At 35.4% G+C, this 19,171-nt stretch overlaps 1 protein-coding gene across 2 annotated transcripts; it reads left to right on the top strand.

Moving 5' to 3' along the window:
- Positions 1 to 245: 245 nt before the first annotated feature.
- CCDC172 (coiled-coil domain containing 172) lies at positions 246 to 18,927 on the top strand. 2 transcript variants are annotated; one of them, XM_053949339.1, is made up of 8 exons: positions 246 to 520; positions 718 to 803; positions 3,951 to 4,067; positions 5,441 to 5,606; positions 7,565 to 7,675; positions 8,364 to 8,466; positions 17,824 to 17,911; positions 18,753 to 18,927. In XM_053949339.1, the coding sequence occupies exons 1-8, from the start codon at positions 442 to 444 to the stop codon at positions 18,783 to 18,785; spliced, it is 783 nt and encodes a 260-aa protein (XP_053805314.1). In that variant the 5' UTR covers positions 246 to 441; the 3' UTR covers positions 18,786 to 18,927. The 2 variants fall into 2 exon arrangements, with proteins under 2 accessions (XP_053805314.1, XP_053805315.1); XM_053949340.1 differs by having other exon boundaries at positions 249 to 520; positions 7,565 to 7,666.
- The last annotated feature ends 244 nt before the right edge of the window (positions 18,928 to 19,171 follow it).

The raw sequence follows: 19,171 nt of genomic DNA, 5'->3' as shown, positions 1-19,171 counted from the left end.
TATGGAGCACATGGTCCTAGAGAATTAAAAAAGTCAGAGTTGTCTGACTAAAACCCCCCAGATCCTGAGTCAGAACCAGCTTGACAGATGTGCCCATGTTTGACATGATTCAGTGCCATCTGTCTTTTTCCTTACCAAACATCTTCTGCTCGTACCGTGCTGCTTCCCTGCCTGTGTGTTCCCATTCCCTGTTTTCCATGTGGGCTCCCCCACCCAGTCACCCACATTTCCCTCTGCTTGAGGTTTGCTCTTGCCACCCTTTCTGCAAAAAGGGTGGCAAACCCTCACCTCCCTCTCTGTCCCTGTGTTCCCTCAGCCGTGTCCCCAGACCTCTGTCCCAAGCCCAGGGAGGCCGAGGCCAGGCCTGAGGGCAGAGCTGTGGGGACCCTCCCGGAGCCCTCACAGAGAGCTCGGCCCACAGAGCCCCACGAGAAGCCAGGAATGAACCTGAACGCTTTGTTCCAGCAAATTCAGTTCACGGAGAAGCAGGCGAGGGAGAAGAGGAGCTTCATCCAACAAGGTCAGCCCCATGGGCGCCATCCTGAGGGGCCTCCCCATTCCCAGAGGACGAGTCCCTCAGAGGTGTCCTGAGGGGATTCGTGCCAGGGAAAGCTTGGCAGAGCCAGCATGGCTGGTTCTTGCCACCAGCACGTTTCTGTAAGGATGTAACATCTACAAACTGAGCACATATTTTTACAGTTTTTTGTTGTCTTGCAGCTAAATGCGACATAAATAGAAGTTATGAAAAAATTAACCAAATAAAAGAAGAGCTGAGCGCTGCAAAAATTAACTTAGAAACCAAGGTGAGCAGGCATATTTATAGTGTACATAATAATGAAATACTTTGTGTTTACAAATATACGACCTATTCTTTCAGGAATAAGCACTTTCGAGGAAGCGCCTCGCCTGCTGAGTAGCACAGCGTGGAGGAAACCTGCACTGTGCCTTTCTGAATTAAAAATGTGTCCGTCAACATCCTTCCTCCTACAGATCTCACCCTTGGGGCTGGCCCTGGCTGTGTTCAGGGCATGCTGACTTTTGAGGCCAGACCCCATTTCAACAGTCCTGCAACTTGTAACAGCACTTTCCTCCAGTGTGCAGAAACCATCCCTTGGTTGCCCAATGCCATTTATTAACGGCCTTTCACAGAAAATATATGGAAACATTCCTTACATTTATTTCACAGGCTCTTAAGTCATATACTGAAGCTCTTTCTGTGAGCTTACAGTTAAGGCTTCAAGCCCTAAGTGTTTTCCTAGGGAGGCCAAAGACAGAGGAAAGTTTCTGAGTCTTTTTAGTGGTTTTATTACTCTTTCCATTTAATCAAACTGCAGATGTATTTTCAGATTAAGCCACCGGTTTTGCAGAGCTTTTCATCAACAACACCTGTGGTTGCGAATTATTTAAAAATCTATTTGCTTGTGTCTGAAAATTAAGTCTAAATACCCTCCCCTGTGCTCTTAAGTATCTCTGCTGACAGAATGTATGTTTACAACAGGAAAGCATGTGGAGCCTCCTTTGAAGTCAGAGCTGTTGGATCCTGTCATTTAAATAAACAACTTCCAAGAACCTTTGGGAGATTGCCTCACCTAGTTGTGAAAATAAATGTTTGGAGGATGACTTCCGTCCTTCTTAAAACAGTCTCTTCTGCCTTTTGTAATGGACTATATTATATATATATATATATATATATATATCGACATTGCTGAGAAGGGATCAGAATAGAGCTCATTTACAAATATTTACTGCTTGCAAATTGAGACTATAATCATGCAGGCAGTTACTCAGACACTCACATTTATACATGCCACAATCTCAGAGCCCAAAGGTGCTTTAAAATAGTAACTTATTTATCCAACACAGATTATATCTGGATGTTGCTTGTTAGGTGAAGTCCCCAGTAGTCCTACTCATAAGTTTATTTATGAACATCACAATTTTATGTTTATACTGCTAATTGGTTATTGATGCATTGTGATTTATAATCAAGGTTTATGTGGTAGGTACAGAAGGTTCTGAAAGCAGAGCCATTATTGTAAATGACTAATGGGAAGAGCTGACAAACTACATCTAATTAAATTTTATGTGCTTTACTGACCAGTATTAATGATATTCTCACTGATGTCCATGAAAATACATTCTACTTGCTTGCCTAGTCTGATGTTGATTCATTTATAGATAGGAAATTATACAGAAAAGTAGTGGAATAGAAAAATACATTTCAATCAGACTGTATTTAGGGTTAAAGATTATATAGATGTTGACATTATTTAAAGTAATTTATTTTTCACTACAGGAATTAGCTTTACTGCTAATAGTTCATGTAATTCAAATAGTATTAAATAATGCTGTTCAGCTAATTCTGTTCAATTTATCCCACACCAAATAACTGCAGTTCTTTACCAGCACACATATCCAACCACGTGCATGCTCAGCACCTGATGCCTGACCAAGATGATGAGACTGAGTTCAGAAGATTTTTGACATCTATTTCACAGCCACTGCCTGTGGTCAATCAAAGAGTCCTAGGAAGTGCAATTTTTCCCTCTCTTCTGTAAAACCAGGTAGCATGTAATTGAACCCAAATTATAGCATTTTTCTGTTTGTAGCTCAATGACTTTTTAAAAAAATTGGTTGAAAATGCATAGATGAATTTTGGCAACTTGAAGAAACTACTCTGAAGCTAGTTACGTACAGTATTACAAACAGTGATGTAAGACCACTACTTTCTTTGAATTAATATGTAAAATAAATTCTGACCTGCAAACTTAGCATGCTGGACATATCAGGGATGAGGAAAAATCTAGCCCTTTCCTTTCCAACTCACATATTTCAGTCTTTGGGTATTTCATTCCACTATCCTCCTATTTTGATCAGAGGTACTTCATCTGTGCCCTCTCCACAATCATGTGCATTATTTAACTTCAAAATATTTTCATTTTTACCACTGTAATACCATTCTTATTTGGTCTTTTCTGTTTCTACACACACAAACACTCTTGAATCAGCCTGACTGTTCAATTTAATTCCTGATACTTACCCTGAGCCTTTACTCTCTGTGGGCAAATCTTAACTTTGCTTTCCCTATTCATTGCTCTGAATCAAGAGAACTTGACACTCCATCAAATAAATGATTCTCCTCCTTTAAGACTCTACAACACTTATCTGTTTCCTATTTGTTATTGTTATAGTTTATCCCACCACATATTTGCACTTTGGTTAGATAATGATACAATAGATGTGCTAGAAAAATGAGAAGCCTTCAGCAAATTTTGAAAATGCAGTGGTTGAACAGCATACCCTCCTATCAGATAAACTAATGGCTAAAATTAATAAAATGCTAAATAAACCTAGGTGTAAAATTGAGGTTTAGGGCTTGGGGGGTTTATGATCAAACTGTCAATAACCAGTGAGCTAATTCCCATTACCCTCCCTCAGCTAAAAATTCCAGAAATTGTGCTCAGACAAATATCCTGCTTACCTTTTCATATTCCATAGCAGCATTGCAGAGTGGATGACATGTACAGCCATTCAGCCAAAACCAGGATGCTGGACCCCTGCCCCCCTGATATTATTTTGATATTATTGTCTTATTTGATTCATGATGAGCTTTACACAGTGACATGGAGGACAGTGAATTACGTTGGCTAAAGGATCCCATGTGGTCAATATTTTTCCTGGAAAAAATTTCTTCTAAACCTAGCAGATTTTAAAATGCCAATTCATAATGATGGAGCAACACTTAATGAGTCTTGCAAAGAAAGGAGACTTTTCAAAATCTTAGCAGTGTACTGAAAGTTTATAGAGGAAAAAAAAAAGAGCTGTTATGCTTTTGTTAGTCCAGCAGCTGTGCCAACTCTTTTTAAACTGGACCAAGATCCTTGTGTACAATTTCAGAGTATATGAAACAATTAAACAATAACTTTACCATTTTTTTTTCCTTTTGGAAGGTTCAGCATCTGTCTGTAAAGCAGTTAAATGTAGAAATTCTGAAGAAACATGAAGACAGCTTAGAAAAACAAAAAGCTGAACTTATTAATCAAAGAACCAGTCTTCTTAAAATCATGGTATGTTTCCAGCTGTGATATTCACACAGCTCTTTTCTATTGTACAAGAGCAATCAGCTTTAAAATTTGAAAATCTGGAAAAGCTAGTTTTAATCAGAATTTTTTTTTTTTTTTTTATATTAGTATATGTAACAATGTAAACTTAGATAAAGTCTCACATTTCATTTAAACTATGATCTAGTAGTGTAGGCTGCATTTTATCTCCAAAGTTGATTTTATATTCTTGACTTCATTTTCTAATATTTGCTGTTGTATGAGTGAACTCCAATTCTGACAGATTATTTCCTTTGGAAAAGTAAGCTACGGAAGCCTCACCTTAAATTGGATTGCCTCATCCACAGTAAAAAAGATTGAAAAGGATCAAAGGAAAACCCCAGGGAGGCCCACACCACATTTTAGCAAATGTGGACAGTTTAGCAATCCTGACATAGCACACAATCTCTTTGGTGCCAGACACACCTCACCACCTCTTCAAAGGTAGCTACTTACAAGTTTTCCAGTTCTCCCAGATGCTAACCTGAATATTGCCTTCCTCTTACTTTGTTGAGGCTTCTTGGATCTGTACATATAAATAAATGCCACAGAGGAGCAGTGGAGCAGTGTTTCTGTAGATATATTTGCCCTTTAAACCAGCAGAGCTAAATTTCAAGCATTCAGTACAAATCACCAGTATTAAACCTAAATCTTTAGGCAGATATCTTTCTAACTTTAGTCATAGTTCTGCATCACCCAAAGTATTCCCAGTATATGTGTGAAGTTTGATATATAAGTTATCTTTTCTTTTTTCCCTTTATTTAATTCAGCAATCAATTAAGACTTCTTAGAAGAAATTTAATATAACCTTACTCTTTTGAATATTTTTTTTACCAGAAAATTGAATTGTGATTTTCTATCAACAATAGCATTCTTGGTAGTTGTAAAGGGAGTTAAAGTACATCTGCATTCTGCAGAGGGTTAAACAACACTTTTATTTAGTTTAATAACAAGCTAGAGAAAAAGAGCTGCTATACTATGCTAGTAACTGTAAACAGAATGTTCTAATTTCAATATGAGAGTTGAACTGAAAATCTGCTGGTTCAAGTCTATAACATAATGTAGTGATTTTTTAAATGCTCGGTTATCAAGAAGAGACCCTTCATTTTTGCAGGAAAAAGACATGTTTAAAATAACAGGCATAATGATAGAGCTGTAGCCTATTTTCATGCTCCTATAACAAAAAGTAAATATTTTCTTTACTTCTAGATTTTTTTTATTTATTTACTTTCCTACTACAAATTTAAGGATAAAAAACAACAGTGTGTCTCAGTCTGCCTAGCTTAACAAAGACTTTCATTTTTTTCACCTGAACATTGTCTTCCCTTTCATTTTTCCAGGCAGATGCAAAGAGAAAAATTTCTGAAGAGGAAGATAATTTTACCAGAGAAATAACAGAGTTCAACAATGAATATGGACTAACAAGTAATAGAGAGCTTCATATTAAAAAGAAAGTCAAGACTGAAATAAATGACTTGGAGAATGAAGCAGCTCTGTTGAAAAATGGTAAGTCTTATATTAAACCAGTTTATCTTGGATTAACACAAATTGATAACATACAGCTGTGCAAACCAGTAATTTCAGTTTCATTCCCCAACTGTCTGGAGCTTCCTTTTAGCACTGAACTGAAAGAGTGTGGTCTGCCATACCAAGCATAATTAAAGGCTCTTCTGTTCCCTATCCTCTTCAGCCTTTCTGATGTGAGCACTGTGAACAACCTGTGAGCAACCTGAAGAGGCAGCTCCCAATGTCTAATTCAGCCAGCACAGAGCTCACAGTCGTACACAGAGACTGGATTAGGTTTAGAATCACCTGTGCTTGAGCATTTCCTTAGCTTCAAAAGAATTGTATACACAGATGTCCTGTAGGATTGGTTCTTTACTGCCACAGTGTAGCTTGATTTTCAGCGAAGGTACAGAGCATGGGATCTCTCAGAGCACAGGGTCACACTGCAGGGCAGTCCTTCCGCAAGGAATTTGGGGTCGTCATGGATCACAGGCTGAACATGAGTCAATGACATCAGAATGCCAACACCACACTGAGACACAAACAGAATTCTGACCTCTAACACATGAAAATAGTTCCTCACTGTATTTGGGGCAGTTAAGCTCTGAACTGGAGTGCTGTGCATCTCATTTTGATGTTAAACTTAAAAAAAAAAAAAAAAAAAAGTTTAGACCAGCTGGAGACAATCCACATAAGACCAGTGAGAGTGATCAGAGTTCTGGAGCACATGAGAAGGAAAAAAATGAAAGAATTGTGACTGTTTAAGCTATTAAGGAGAACACTGATGAAATACGGATATCGGTCTTCAAATTGTATAAATATCCTGTAGAAAGGAAATAAATATATTGTCTATACCTGTAGTGAACTGAATAAAAAGTAACAAGTGTAAAGCACAAGAGAGAAGAGTCTGTCTGACAGCTTAGGAATCTTTCTAAGAACAGTGGACAACTGAAGCTCTCTGCCTTAGAAGATTCCATTACCAAAGGAATTAGGAGTGTCCATTACCAAGGTTATCAAAAAAAGGTCAAAACAGCATTTTTCAGAAAAAAAGAGGTACAGCTGACCCTGTCTTCAGGGGAAGAATGCAGTAAATGACCCCTCAAAGTCCATTCCAGCCTCATGATCTGTCAAGCAACAGCAATTTCAATTCCCCATATCTGCTGTAAGAGTACTGAAAAAGGACTGTCCTCTGGAGTTTGCACTTGGTAACACCTTCTTTCTTATTTCCTGTGGCTAAGATACTAATCTACAACTGAAAAGTCTCTATTTTGTGTCGAATGCTACTTTTAGCATTTAATTTTTACATATTCAGGCAGAGCTGGGCAGTTAAATGATCAAAAGTACCTGAAAGGTGACCAAAATTCTTCTTCAGTTGCCATCTCAGTTCCAGCTTTTAATTGCATCTTTCTTGAGACACAACTTGTCTGTCTTTTTGTTTGCTATGCTCCTGGGCACACTGACAACTCTGAAGTGAAAAGTTTAAGCAACTCATAACAAGGAAATTATGTGAGGACCTCCAACTGATACAAAAAAAACCCACAATTAATTCCAGATGTTGTCTAATAGTAAGGTTCAAATATATATAACACCAAAAATACTAAGAAGTGGGTTTTTTTCAGTCCTGCTGAGAGATGCCTGTTCTCCACCTATTCAATCAGTCATCCTTTTTTTATACCTGAATTAACTGTAAAGCAAAACATCCTTTTTATGCCCAGACAACAAAATATGTTGAACAGCTCGATAACATTAAAAAAATATTTCTTTCATATCTATGAATACATTATGTGACACAATTTCCTATGAACTGTGTTATATATGTTATTTTAGTTTATTTTGGTTTTATATTTAAGGTTCTTTTGACTAGCTGAAGATTGGTAGAATTAGTTAAGAATATTTAAGATTGTATCATAAATGCTAAAACTGCAATGCATTTTAATTTAAAATGTATTTTTTCTTAGAAATGGAGTCAATGGAACATAAAAATGTTCAGTTAAATGCACTCCAGCTGCAGAAGAATGAATTAAAGCAGGATTTATTTACTCTCCAAAGTGAGCTCAAAGGTGTGCCTGGTAACTATTTCTTGTGATAATTATTTCTGGCTTGACAAATGCTTTTGAAAAATGTTTGTTGTCAATTTTCTTTTCTCAAGCAAAAGGAATCGTAGTAACAATATTTAATTTATTTTTACAATATGTAATACATCATTTATAAACATGATTATAACAAATACTATGGATTTCAATGAGATTTAATTTAAATGTCATTGATACTGAGGTCCAGAGATCTGCTGAATCATGAGCCGTAAATATCAAAGAAAGTTTTGCTTTTGCTGGTAAGTCATATACTTAAATGTAGAATTTAATGTTTCAAAGAACTTAAAATCAAAATAAATATTGCTAAAAATACTCTGTGTCAAAGGTGATCACAGCAGTAGAGAATACTTTGAAATCTGAATTAAAATAATGTTAATGACTGTTTTAGTATCTTCTTTTACCTCTATCTAAGTAATGTGTTGCAGTAAGAGCTAAGAAAAGCAGTAAATATGGTCCTAAATTGTTTGGGAAAATGAATGAAATTTTCTAGATTCCAATATGTGATTACAATAATAAAATAATTCATTTTCTTTATTTAGATGTCTTTACCCTTCAAAGAGTTTCATGAAGAAATATTAGAAAATATAAATTTAGAATATGTAGAAAGTCTTTGAGTATGGATGATTAATATATATTTATAGGGTAATTCTGATTTCATGTTTAGACCTGGAGAAAGTAATCAGAGAAGCAGAAAGAGTGACAAAAGATTTAGAAGTAGAAAAAATCCAAGTCACTGAAAAACCTCAAACTGATCCTGAATGTTTAAGGTAAAAGCCTCATGTTAATTAAATTAAAATTTAATTTTAGGAGTGCAACTGCAGTCTAGTCCTGGTAACAATGACTATTTTACCTTTCATGCACAACATTCCTTCTGAAATCGGCAGAACCATTCATTTTTTATTGGACAACCCCAAGTCTTGTTGTTATTTACAGTATTTCACCCTCACATACGTACCCCAACAAACTCAAAACTGCAAGTGTTGGCAGGGGTGTCAGTCAAAGCCTGAGGAAGACCAAACTGCTGCTGTTTGGATGGAAGATCAGTTCCTGAGGTCTTGTAAAAATGGTGGTGGTGCACAGAGCACTGACGAAGTGCCCAGTGCTAAACTTATTTCTGCTGCCTGGCTGTGCAGAGCCCATTGCAATGACTGGGCTGGCCACAGTAACCTCTTTGGTTAGCTGGGGTCTCTATTGGAGCAACCAAATGCAAATTTGTTTTCTCTATGATCTCTGCTATCAGTTCTAGTTTGCCTTCTAATTAAACTGGTTTAAAAAAAAATTTTGAAGACTTAACCAAGACAGAAGACATTGCACAGTCTCCCTTAACAGTGAAGTTTTCTTCTCAGGAACTGAGTGGTGACAGTTTGTTTCTTGTCAGTTTGTTTAAGTGAAACATTAGGTTTTCACTTCACAGAAAATAATGGTTTTTTGTTTTTGTTTTTGTTTTAATCCCCAAATGCAGAAAGCCCCATATCACAGAATTGACTACCTTTTTGCTATTTTATGATGGGCCAGATGAAAATGCCTGTGAATATTTAAAAATAATTAATAGACAATGCAAAGGAACTCCTTATAAAGCTAGACCAAAAGATTCTTTAACAGAAATTGAGGAAAACACAATTTATATTACCACAGGGTTTTTCCTATATATCCATAACCTTTTGACAAAAATAAATAAATATAGTGGGGATTTTTTTAATCTGAAAACTTTCAATGGAAAGTTATAACTTTGCAGAGAACCCTGAGCAATTTTCTGAAAGACGATTTGGTAATGACCCATTTTTTGCTGAATATCAGTTTTTGAAAGAAAATGATATATCAGCCCTATTACTAACTCTCTTCAACCTCTTACACAGTGTTGAGACATGGCCAAAATCCCCTCAGCATAAAAATTAATTAGCTCACAATCCTGCATACAGTAGCAAAAAATTTGCATTCAACATATACATAGAAGACACAATGTAAATAATAATAACAGTAACGATTCTCCAGGACAGCACATTATATTTCACTCCTTTCCATTATTCATTCAATCATGATATATTGGGGTTGGTGATACACAAGGCTGTCAGCTTCCTTCCAACTAACATACTTCCCTTGGAATAGTTTACTGCCATGATGCCACTGAATAGCCAAATTTGTGTAATTCATTTTCTATAGTAGGTTTCCTGTGTGGAAGGTACAGAAGTAGCCAACATTATCATACTTTTAATGCCCAGCTCTGCCACTGAGATCCTCAGGATCAATCAAATCCATGTGTGCCTTTCTAGGCAGTGAAATTATCTCCCAGCTCTTCAGAATGACACTTTGGTTTTCTCTGGGTGAAAAACTGGATAAAACATATTAAATTCTATTAACTGCAAAATCAGCAAGTGTCATTGACAACCAAGGCAAGAAGGATGATGAGATTTCCTTATTTCATGAAATGCCTCCTTTTATGGTCAAGATAAGCTAACATTATTTGATAAGTGCACGTAGTGCAAAATATAAAGTGCTCCTATGCTATTACCACTATCACAAAATGCAAGCCCTTCTTGAAGTCTAGCAATATACTCAACATATTTCCTTAAAATTGAAACTTTTTTTTTCATTTTAGATACTGGAAAAAGTTTAAGACAGATTTGCCTAAATCATATTTTTATCTTGCACTTGCTTTTGATCAGAAAAGCTCAATGCTTCGTAGAGAGAGATAGCCCCGAAAAAGTTCACTCAGATGCCAGAAGCAATAGAGCTGTGCTGCTGTATTTCCATGTCAGCACTAAGAGATTCGGCTTTTCAGTGGAGCCAAGCAGACAATCCTCATTTGTCTGCCTCTCTATGTCACTGCTGGGCTCTTTACAACCACCCCAAACTTTACCAGACTCATACAAGTCTAGCAGTTGTTTGGGTTTTTTTTTTTTTTTTTTTTTTCTCTCCAATTTAACAAAGCCTACTCATCACTTCTTGGTTTGAACTACTTGGTTTGAATTAAGAGAATGAAAGGGTATTGAAAGTATTAGACACTGTAAATTGTGCAGCATATAAATAGTCCCCTGGAGGGTATCTGATCACTCCCTGCTACCTCTGTATCATCAAGAGGATGGAGCCAGAATCTGCACAACAAAAGAACAAAAGGCATAAAGTGGAAGTTGAAACAAGAGCATTTAGAGTGAATTTAAGGAAAAAGCATTTTTATCATGAGGAGCACAGCTTATTCAGATAGGTTGGGTAGTTTTCATCCTTGAAGGTTCTCCTTCTCGAGATACACTTATATACTTGTGTATATCTTAACAGGAGTCAATTTTGGTCATGTTAAAATCAATGGTTTTGAACCTTCTGTGCCTCAGAAACAACTCTTTTTAGCCTAACAAGATCAGGTTTTTTATCCCCATACAGAGTTTACTGCAAGAATAGAATGCTAGTTTTCACTGACAATCATTTTTATTACACATAAAGATGATAATATTTTGACACACATAATGTGGGTCAGAAATACTTTTTTTTTCCTATGATATAGCATAGGAAAAAATAGCACAAAATCTGATTTTTACAGAGCTGGCAACCACACCACTCTAAGTGGTAAAAATACCTTTTTTTTGATGCTTCCTTAGAACAAACATGAGAGACAGTCAGCATCAATAACCTGATATATGTAGCTCCCAAATCACCCTGCAAGTCTGTTACTGTATCACATCCCTAGTCCCAGTTTAAAAATCAATATCAAAAGTAGCTGGCAAGGCAAGAATCTTCATTGCAATTAAGTATATATCTAAAAGTAAATTGCATTTCAGCTGAACAGCGTAGCCAGCTAATTCAAATTACAGCAATTCATCTTTGATCTGAGAAAAATGCCCCATACCACATCTGCAGTTTCATAAAATTTCTCTGAAATCCATCAAAAAATTGCAAAGGGTCATGAGAAGCACACACCAGTAATTCCAGCAGCTGTTGGAGCTGCTGTAGAGGCTTGTCCTGATCCACACTGGATGCAGAAAAAAATCCAACCAGAATTAGAATGTTAAGCAGAGATGTAATCAGCAGGCACCTTGGAAAATACAAGTCTCATGATAAAGGTGCATAATTCAGAGAATTTTTTAAGAAAATAGGGCCTTTTTTTTTTTTTTTTTTTTTTTGGGTTTTTTTTGTGTTTTGGGTTTTTGTTTTTGTCTTTTTTTTTTTCCCTAAAGAGAGCTGCAATTAAGATCAAAAGCCTTGTTTTAATCATCTGTTCTGCCAATGCCATCCTCAAACACAAAACAGCAGGAAAGAACTTTGGCATCAGCTCTCTGGAGTCCCATTTCCCTGGCAGAGAGCAAGTAACATCACTTAAGTGGAACAATGCAGGAGTCAAACAGACACTAACTGATACCAGTAAATTCCTAACTACGGCGTTTCACTGTTATATTCATTGTAATTACTGCATTAATTATTTATTCTTTCACATTTTAATTTTAAATTTTTGTGTTGCCTTAAGTAAAACAGCCTAGCAATAATTTTAGTTGAAGTTCATTTAGACTAAAACCAGAGTATTTCTACCTAAAATAGATATCTTTCAACCTATTTAAAAAGTAGAATAAGGATAAAATGCTTCTTTGAAACCTGAATTTCTCTTCTACTTCAGAAAATAAGCAGCAGAAAGTAAATGCATGAAATCTGCTTACTTTGTAAATAGTTCACAGCTTTGTAGACATGTCTAAATCCTAAAAATATTGTATTCCTTCTTATTCTTCATTATCCAATAAAAGAACCCCTACTACCAAAATTAGGAAGGAAAAAGTAAGTTTTTTCTTTCATACAAATCATACAGGAAATATATTCTTTAATGCTCAACAAATTGTTCATGCAAACAACAGACTGCCTACACCCCATACATTCTTCTGGTAGGTTTTTGTTTTTTGGTTTTTTTTTTTCAATTTAATTTGATGTTAAATTTTATAATCTGAAAAGATCAGTCTCTGGAGTAATATATGTGGTTCAAAATTAGTTTTTCAATGGCAATCTCCTCATTGATTTTTTGAGCTTTTCTTTTTAATAGCAGTGCCTAGTGGAACTATTATAGCTTGAATTATGTTAAAATAGCTTTCCATTATGAATTGCAGAATGGATTTACAAAAAGCAGATCAAATCTGACTAATGATGCCTTTCTTTGATAAGGCAACAGATAGGCTAGACAAAGAAAATTCCAATGCCATCCATCCAGACATTAATAAAGTATTTGATGCTATCCCACATGGAAAAATACTAGTTAGCCTAGGGAAGACATACTTAAAAAATTAAGTAAAGAAATGTGTAATAGTAAGAACAGTCATAGGTCTGCAATTTAAAATCCTGGGACTCTAAGGTAACAACAGTCACAGTTGGTCTTGCTTAATGTTTTAATTAATGACTTTAGAATAGAAAGTGTTTCAAGACAACATTATCTTAAGCAATTAAACTCTACACCAAGCAGAAGAGTCACTAAAAAGAGAGGAATATGATGTATAACAGTGTAAGTTTATCTACTTGTACACAATTGGGGTCTTCAAGAACAGGTACCTGGAAGCAGAGTGGTCTGAGCATACTGTGATTACAAAATACAGCTATAAACATCAAAAGAAAATATAGCTGTGGGTGAGATAAAAGAAAGAGTTATTTCCAAAAAAAATACCAGGAGGGTGTAAGAATACTTTGTACAAATCTCTCACCTACTTGTCAAAAAAGATTCATTCAACCTGGAAGATGAGCAGAGCATGGAGAGCCCATAAAGCAGAATGAAACAAGGACAATTCTAAATCCTTTTTAGCTCTGAGTGTATTATAGACATGAAGAAAGCAGTACATAACAGAGATACTAACTTCAGCAATAGAGTAGCCATATTAATATATCCAGATTAAGATCTCATTTTCTCTGTTCAATAGAAAAATCAAGATAATTGAACTGGAAGAACCATTGACCCCTATTTACTTTCCGTGCCTTTCAATAGGAATCTTATTGACCTCTAGAAACACATTTCATTTCACATCTCACATACATGCTTGTGTATTTTTTCTTTCCTATGTAGCTCATTCTTATAGTTCCAATGAAAAATAATGCACACAACTTTGGTTTGCTGTCTGCACAAAAGCAAATCTCATCCTAAATGTGCAATTTAGTGTGCCTTAACCATTCCATGTTTATTCACCTATTATTATATATTCTTTAAATATGTCTTGTGATGTTTTATGTATTTGGAAAATACCACCACACTTTTCAAGACCTCTAACTACTCTTATGATTAGGTGCCTGATAGCATTCACAAAATGCAAGCTTTAATCAATGGTAACTATGTATTTTACATTTAACATTTTATCCAGGACAGCAAAAGCAGAAAATTTCTTATTTTACTTAAAATAGCTAAATTTCTTTTCATTTGCATTTGATTTCCACTGTTATGTTGTCTAGTACCTTCTTTGTGTTCATGTTTCATCTTCTTGCTAGGCTTTATTATTGCTGTTAGATCACTTGCTTAATTTTATTATCCTTCTGCTCCATCAAGCACAGACTTTTATATTTAATTGTGTAACTCAAGTACTTGACTTTATATTTTGGGATACTGTATTCCATTTAGGACTTGTTTTTCCTCTTCTTCAATCAATTGATAATAGTCTGAAATTTATTGACTTCTCCAACTGTATCAATAGCATATTCTGTTTAGAAGTGTCAGCATATTGTAAATACCAGCAAAATCTTGCTCTCATTGTAGAAACATACACATTAATTTAATCCCAATGTTAATCCCTGAGAATCACCTCAATGTCTGACCTCTACTTGAGCTTGAGACAATAAACTAAAGTCTTCTATACTTTTCTTCAGTCCCAATAAAGTTTTAAAACATTGATAAATGTATCTCCTGATATTCATGATATCAGGATTTTTCTGGATGAAATCCCAGAAAAATCAAGATATGTACTCTCAAGTTATATATAGCTTCTTAAGGAATTTCATTTTGTACCATGGATTCTATACCCTGTATATCAGTGTCAGCAATTCCGTTTTATAATATACCACAATGTTTTCCCTCCAATTTATGATTAAAAAATAAAATGTTGGTCATAAGCAAGGCAAAGACAAAAAGGAGAAGGAAAAAACTTTGCACTTGTGCCAGCTAAACATGACTAAGAGACAGTCTGCTCCTTCTGCAATTCCAACAACAATTAGTTAGGGTCTTTCAGCCCCACTAGAAAAAAAAAAGACTCTAAAATCACATATTAACCCTATCTTCTAAAGAAATTATTTCTCCTTTAAGACCTAACATAAAATTATTCTTGGAATGCAAGTTTTGGATACTAAAGTCTTGATCCAGTAATTTGAATCTATGGATGATTTGCAGAGAGACCTGTTTGACCATAACATTATTTTCTTCATAGTTCAATTTATAATACCAGCATGTATTGATTTCAAATTATTTTTCCTCTTTGCCACATGCGTATAGAGCTGAAATTCAAGAAGAATGTGTATCACCACAAATGCCAATGACATTTAATAGCTGGGCTCATTTCAGAGCTGCAGAATCGATCATCTTCAGTGATCTCCTCCTTCTTCATCTCTGTCACTTCTAGCATTCAAGACTAATGGAAAATGGGCCATTGATAGCAGAGCTCAGTCTAGGACAAGATAGCATCCAAAAAATGCTGATGTTGTTTTCCCACCTACATGATTTAAAGCTAGGTTTAGCTATTGCAAATGTGGCATTTCAGCTCCAGCTGTTCATTAGAGCCTGTGATACTGTAACTTGCCAAGACACTGTTAGTCCACTGCAGTGACTTATTTTAAAGCTATATATTATTGTCAGCAAGGAGAACAAAATGCTAAAAATAAAACAAAACCAAAGGACGTGGGAAGCCAAATCGTAATGTGATTTTTCAGATTATTTTTCCTAAGAGATCTGCCTTTTTTCATAGTCATAAAAAGGGTATAATTGTCAAATTAATCCTTGTTCTAGCAAAAGTTACATCTTTTTCCATTTTCAAAAGTGACAGAAAACCTGCCTTCCATTGAGACAATGTAGTTTCATGAATAATTGGTTTGCACATTCAATCTGATACTGGAAAGATGAATATGAATATCCTGCTTATCTTAAATGTAAAATGAAAAAACTGAATCTGCTTTCAGGTTAAACATTTTTTTTTTTAATAGTTCCATTGTCTCACATTCCTTCTGGTAAAACTTCATCATTTATTCAGTAACTCAGGCGTCCCCAATGCATTAATTTTGTAGACTGTAACCTAACAGACAGCTCTTATTTTGTGAGTATATTATTCCTGACACATACTGTAATTATCTAGCTTCTAAATAAGAATGAAGACCTGAAAGCAGAATCAATTGATTAATGTAGGAATTAAAGACCACATCTGAATGAATGTCTTGTATCACCACTACCTGATGCTATGTAAAGAATTGTGCTGTCACTACCATTAAAAGCCTTATAAAATATTTGAAATAAAATTTTTAAATCCATACACAAAATGTTAGTTTCAAAGCACATCATCGACAGAAATTAATTAACAATCCCAAGACACAGATAAGCAACTCCTACTGCTTATCTTCTGCTTGTTCTATCCCTAATGTGGGCCTAGCATGGACTGGTATCATTCCTAGCTAACAAGTGGCAAACAGGCTGTTGCATCAGTTTTACAGTGCGAAAGACACTGGAGAGCATTTTCTCTAAGACCAGCAGACTCTGTCTTTCCCTAAAGTAAATTAAACTGAGTAGGGCTTTTGCTTGTCTCAAGCAAATTAGGGTTCTAATATCACACTAGCAGAGAATACAGAGAGAAAAAATGCCGAGACAAGGCAATGAAGTTAAGCAGATTTAATCAAGATCACAAGCTGATCCTAGACCTTGAAGTGAACTTCTCTCAATGAAATGGACTGAAAACTAACAATGTACTACAGTGCAGTGAAAATTTAATTTCTTAAAGCATAGTCAAAATTCCCCTTTCGATTCTTGTGTTATGAGAAATATTTCTGAAGGAAAGAACATTTACTGCTTTATAATGCAAGCACATAGAGCTCATACTTTTTCCATATTGATGGTAAGATATCTGAATTTTCCACAGGAACAACAAAATTAACATCCAGTCTTAGTCTGTTGTTCTAAAGCTGCACAGTGACTGAGCTATTCCTCTACCTAAAGATACACCTTTTAATTAAGCCATTTCTGTGTACAAAACCAACTCTCTTTGCACTAGGACAGCTAAAGAGGTACATCATCTCTATAATAAGGTCAAATAATTTATTGTCTATTATAATATATAAAAGCAAAAATAGTTGCTACCTTCTGTTCCAACTTCAGAAGAAACAGGGTCCTGCTTTAATGCATTGGTTTGGCTATTTAATGACAAGCAGAATATTTTCAGTCTGTATGTTCCAGAACATTCAGATTGTTTCCTGAAACTGTATTAAGGGTAAACAACTTTATCTTTGTCATTTTGCTTTTCTTCTGACAGCCATGAAAAGACCCAGTATAATCTCATCACCTTGTATTTATCAGACTACTGAAAGCTCTGCCAGAGATTTCTCTGGGCCTAGCAAGTATTAATTTAAACCACTACAGTCATTGATGTGCAGAGCTGAGGTATCTCCTTTGAGCAGGACTAAACGGTTTTCTGAATGAAGAAATATCTATATTAAAAGTAATTCTTATTGTAGAAAAGTTGGAGAACTCCTGGCTGGGAGTACTGGGCAACAGTAAGTGCTGAGGAATAGAGGGAGCGGGGAGGAGAGAAGAGGAACAAAAGCTGTGGAGTTTGTGGAGGGGTATGGAGCAATGCTGGCACAGGGGCAGCAGAGCACCCATCTATCCAACATTCTGTCTCCAGCAGAGGCTACAAGATACCCAGGAGACATAAGAACAGTAACATATGGTAGTTTCTGAGTATCACCATTCCAATTTATGTGGTTAAATAAGGAAAATGATGACTAGTGAGGCCATATATCTTTCACAGTTTATGGAAACAACACAGTCCAGAAATTTGTCTAACTAGCAAACTTAAATCCTGACCAGGAAAATAGATCAATGAGGCTTTTCTCACACAAGTCAAATTGAGAATTGGGACCAAAGCTGAAAAAAAAAGTTACCCAGCAACAGTTCTCTGACCTCAAAATTTATTTGCTTTTGGACACAGACTTAAGAAAGAGTTGGAAAAATGCAAAGATGATAGTTGGGAAAGTGTCTGTGAGACTCTTCAAACAGAAATTGAAATTCTGCAAATGGTATGCCATTTTCCTTATGTATTTTAAGTGTTTGATAATTTTAGTTTTAGAGGTGTCCTTTAGGATGATTTGCAGTGGTTTTAGATAAGCAGTTTTTTATACTATGCACATGCGTAGATGGCCTCTTAATGCAGATGCACTCCAATATTCATTTGTTTCAGCTTATTTTCAAATTTCCGGGAATATAATTTCTACAGAACAGGAAAGCACAAAGAATTTAAAGATACGCTTTTAGCAGAAGAAAGATGTATTGGGGGGGGGGGACTTATATAAATTGTTAGTTTATTGAAAGCTGCAGAAGATTATGCATTTAGGAGCTAAATTAACCTTTACCTCCAGCTGCCAGGTAAATGGAAGATGGGAGTATGGAGAAATAAGATGATAATAACATCCTTTCATCTAGTATTTTATTTTGTCCACTCACAAATTCCTCACAAAAACTTAGTAAAACATGTTTTTCTCTGAATGTCAAGCCGAACTTCAAATTTCTTGATTGCCAGTCTGTGTCACAATACAAAGAGAAAAAATACTTTGAAGTCCCTTTTGGGAAACAAAGAGGTTTTAAAGGTTCATTTTAGAGCCCCTAATTGAGATGTACAAAGACACAACTGCCACTACCATCAAGCAGAATGACAGTCCTGAGGAATTTTCTTTAATCATTCTTATAATCAGTTTCAAGTTTCTGTTGAACTAATGTAACTTACTTGTACTTTGTTAATTTTTTTCATTATTTTTTTCAGAAAGAAAAATAAAATGGCTCAATGTTTAAAAATTTCTCTGTTAAAAAATGCTATGCTTATAATATTTCATTTTCTACAATTACATTATTTCTCTTTTCCAGAATTTATCACAAAAGAAGTCTTCAGGAAAATGAATAATATGTGGCATATAATATGGAGTGTCATTGAATCAAGTCTGAGAATTTTAATATTGTTTTACTCCAGTTCTATCAGATTTGCTTCTATTTTCTGTTTGATTAATTCGCACTTTGTATCTGCCTTTACTTTTCATTAAAATAAAATTTGATTCATTTAAAAGTGAGGGGAGGTTTGTGTTTTTCTTCAGCAGCTGTCCCTCTATAGGTTCCTCGTTGTGGCCCATGGATCACAGTACCTGGTAAACTACACATAAGGCTCAGTTCCTACATTAATAGCTCTATTCTTTATGTACTATTTTTCACATGAATGGTCTCCTATTTTTAAAGGTAGTGGCATGGTCTTATTTGAGAGGAAGACTGCTATTACCATCAATAACTCTTAA

This window comes from Vidua chalybeata, chromosome 8 (genome assembly GCF_026979565.1).
Source record: "Vidua chalybeata isolate OUT-0048 chromosome 8, bVidCha1 merged haplotype, whole genome shotgun sequence".
Taxonomy (NCBI): Eukaryota; Metazoa; Chordata; class Aves; order Passeriformes; family Viduidae; genus Vidua; species Vidua chalybeata.
This window is presented reverse-complemented; position numbering and strand designations above follow the sequence as displayed.

Excerpts from the sequence above, each read along its gene's own strand:
- CCDC172 (XM_053949339.1), top strand. The coding sequence starts at position 442 with ATGAACCTGAACGCTTTGTTCCAGCAAATTCAGTTCACGGAGAAGCAG. Across the intron at positions 804-3,950 it reads AAATTAACTTAGAAACCAAG|GTTCAGCATCTGTCTGTAAA; the intron begins GTGAGCAGGCAT and ends TCCTTTTGGAAG. Across the intron at positions 4,068-5,440 it reads CCAGTCTTCTTAAAATCATG|GCAGATGCAAAGAGAAAAAT; the intron begins GTATGTTTCCAG and ends TCATTTTTCCAG.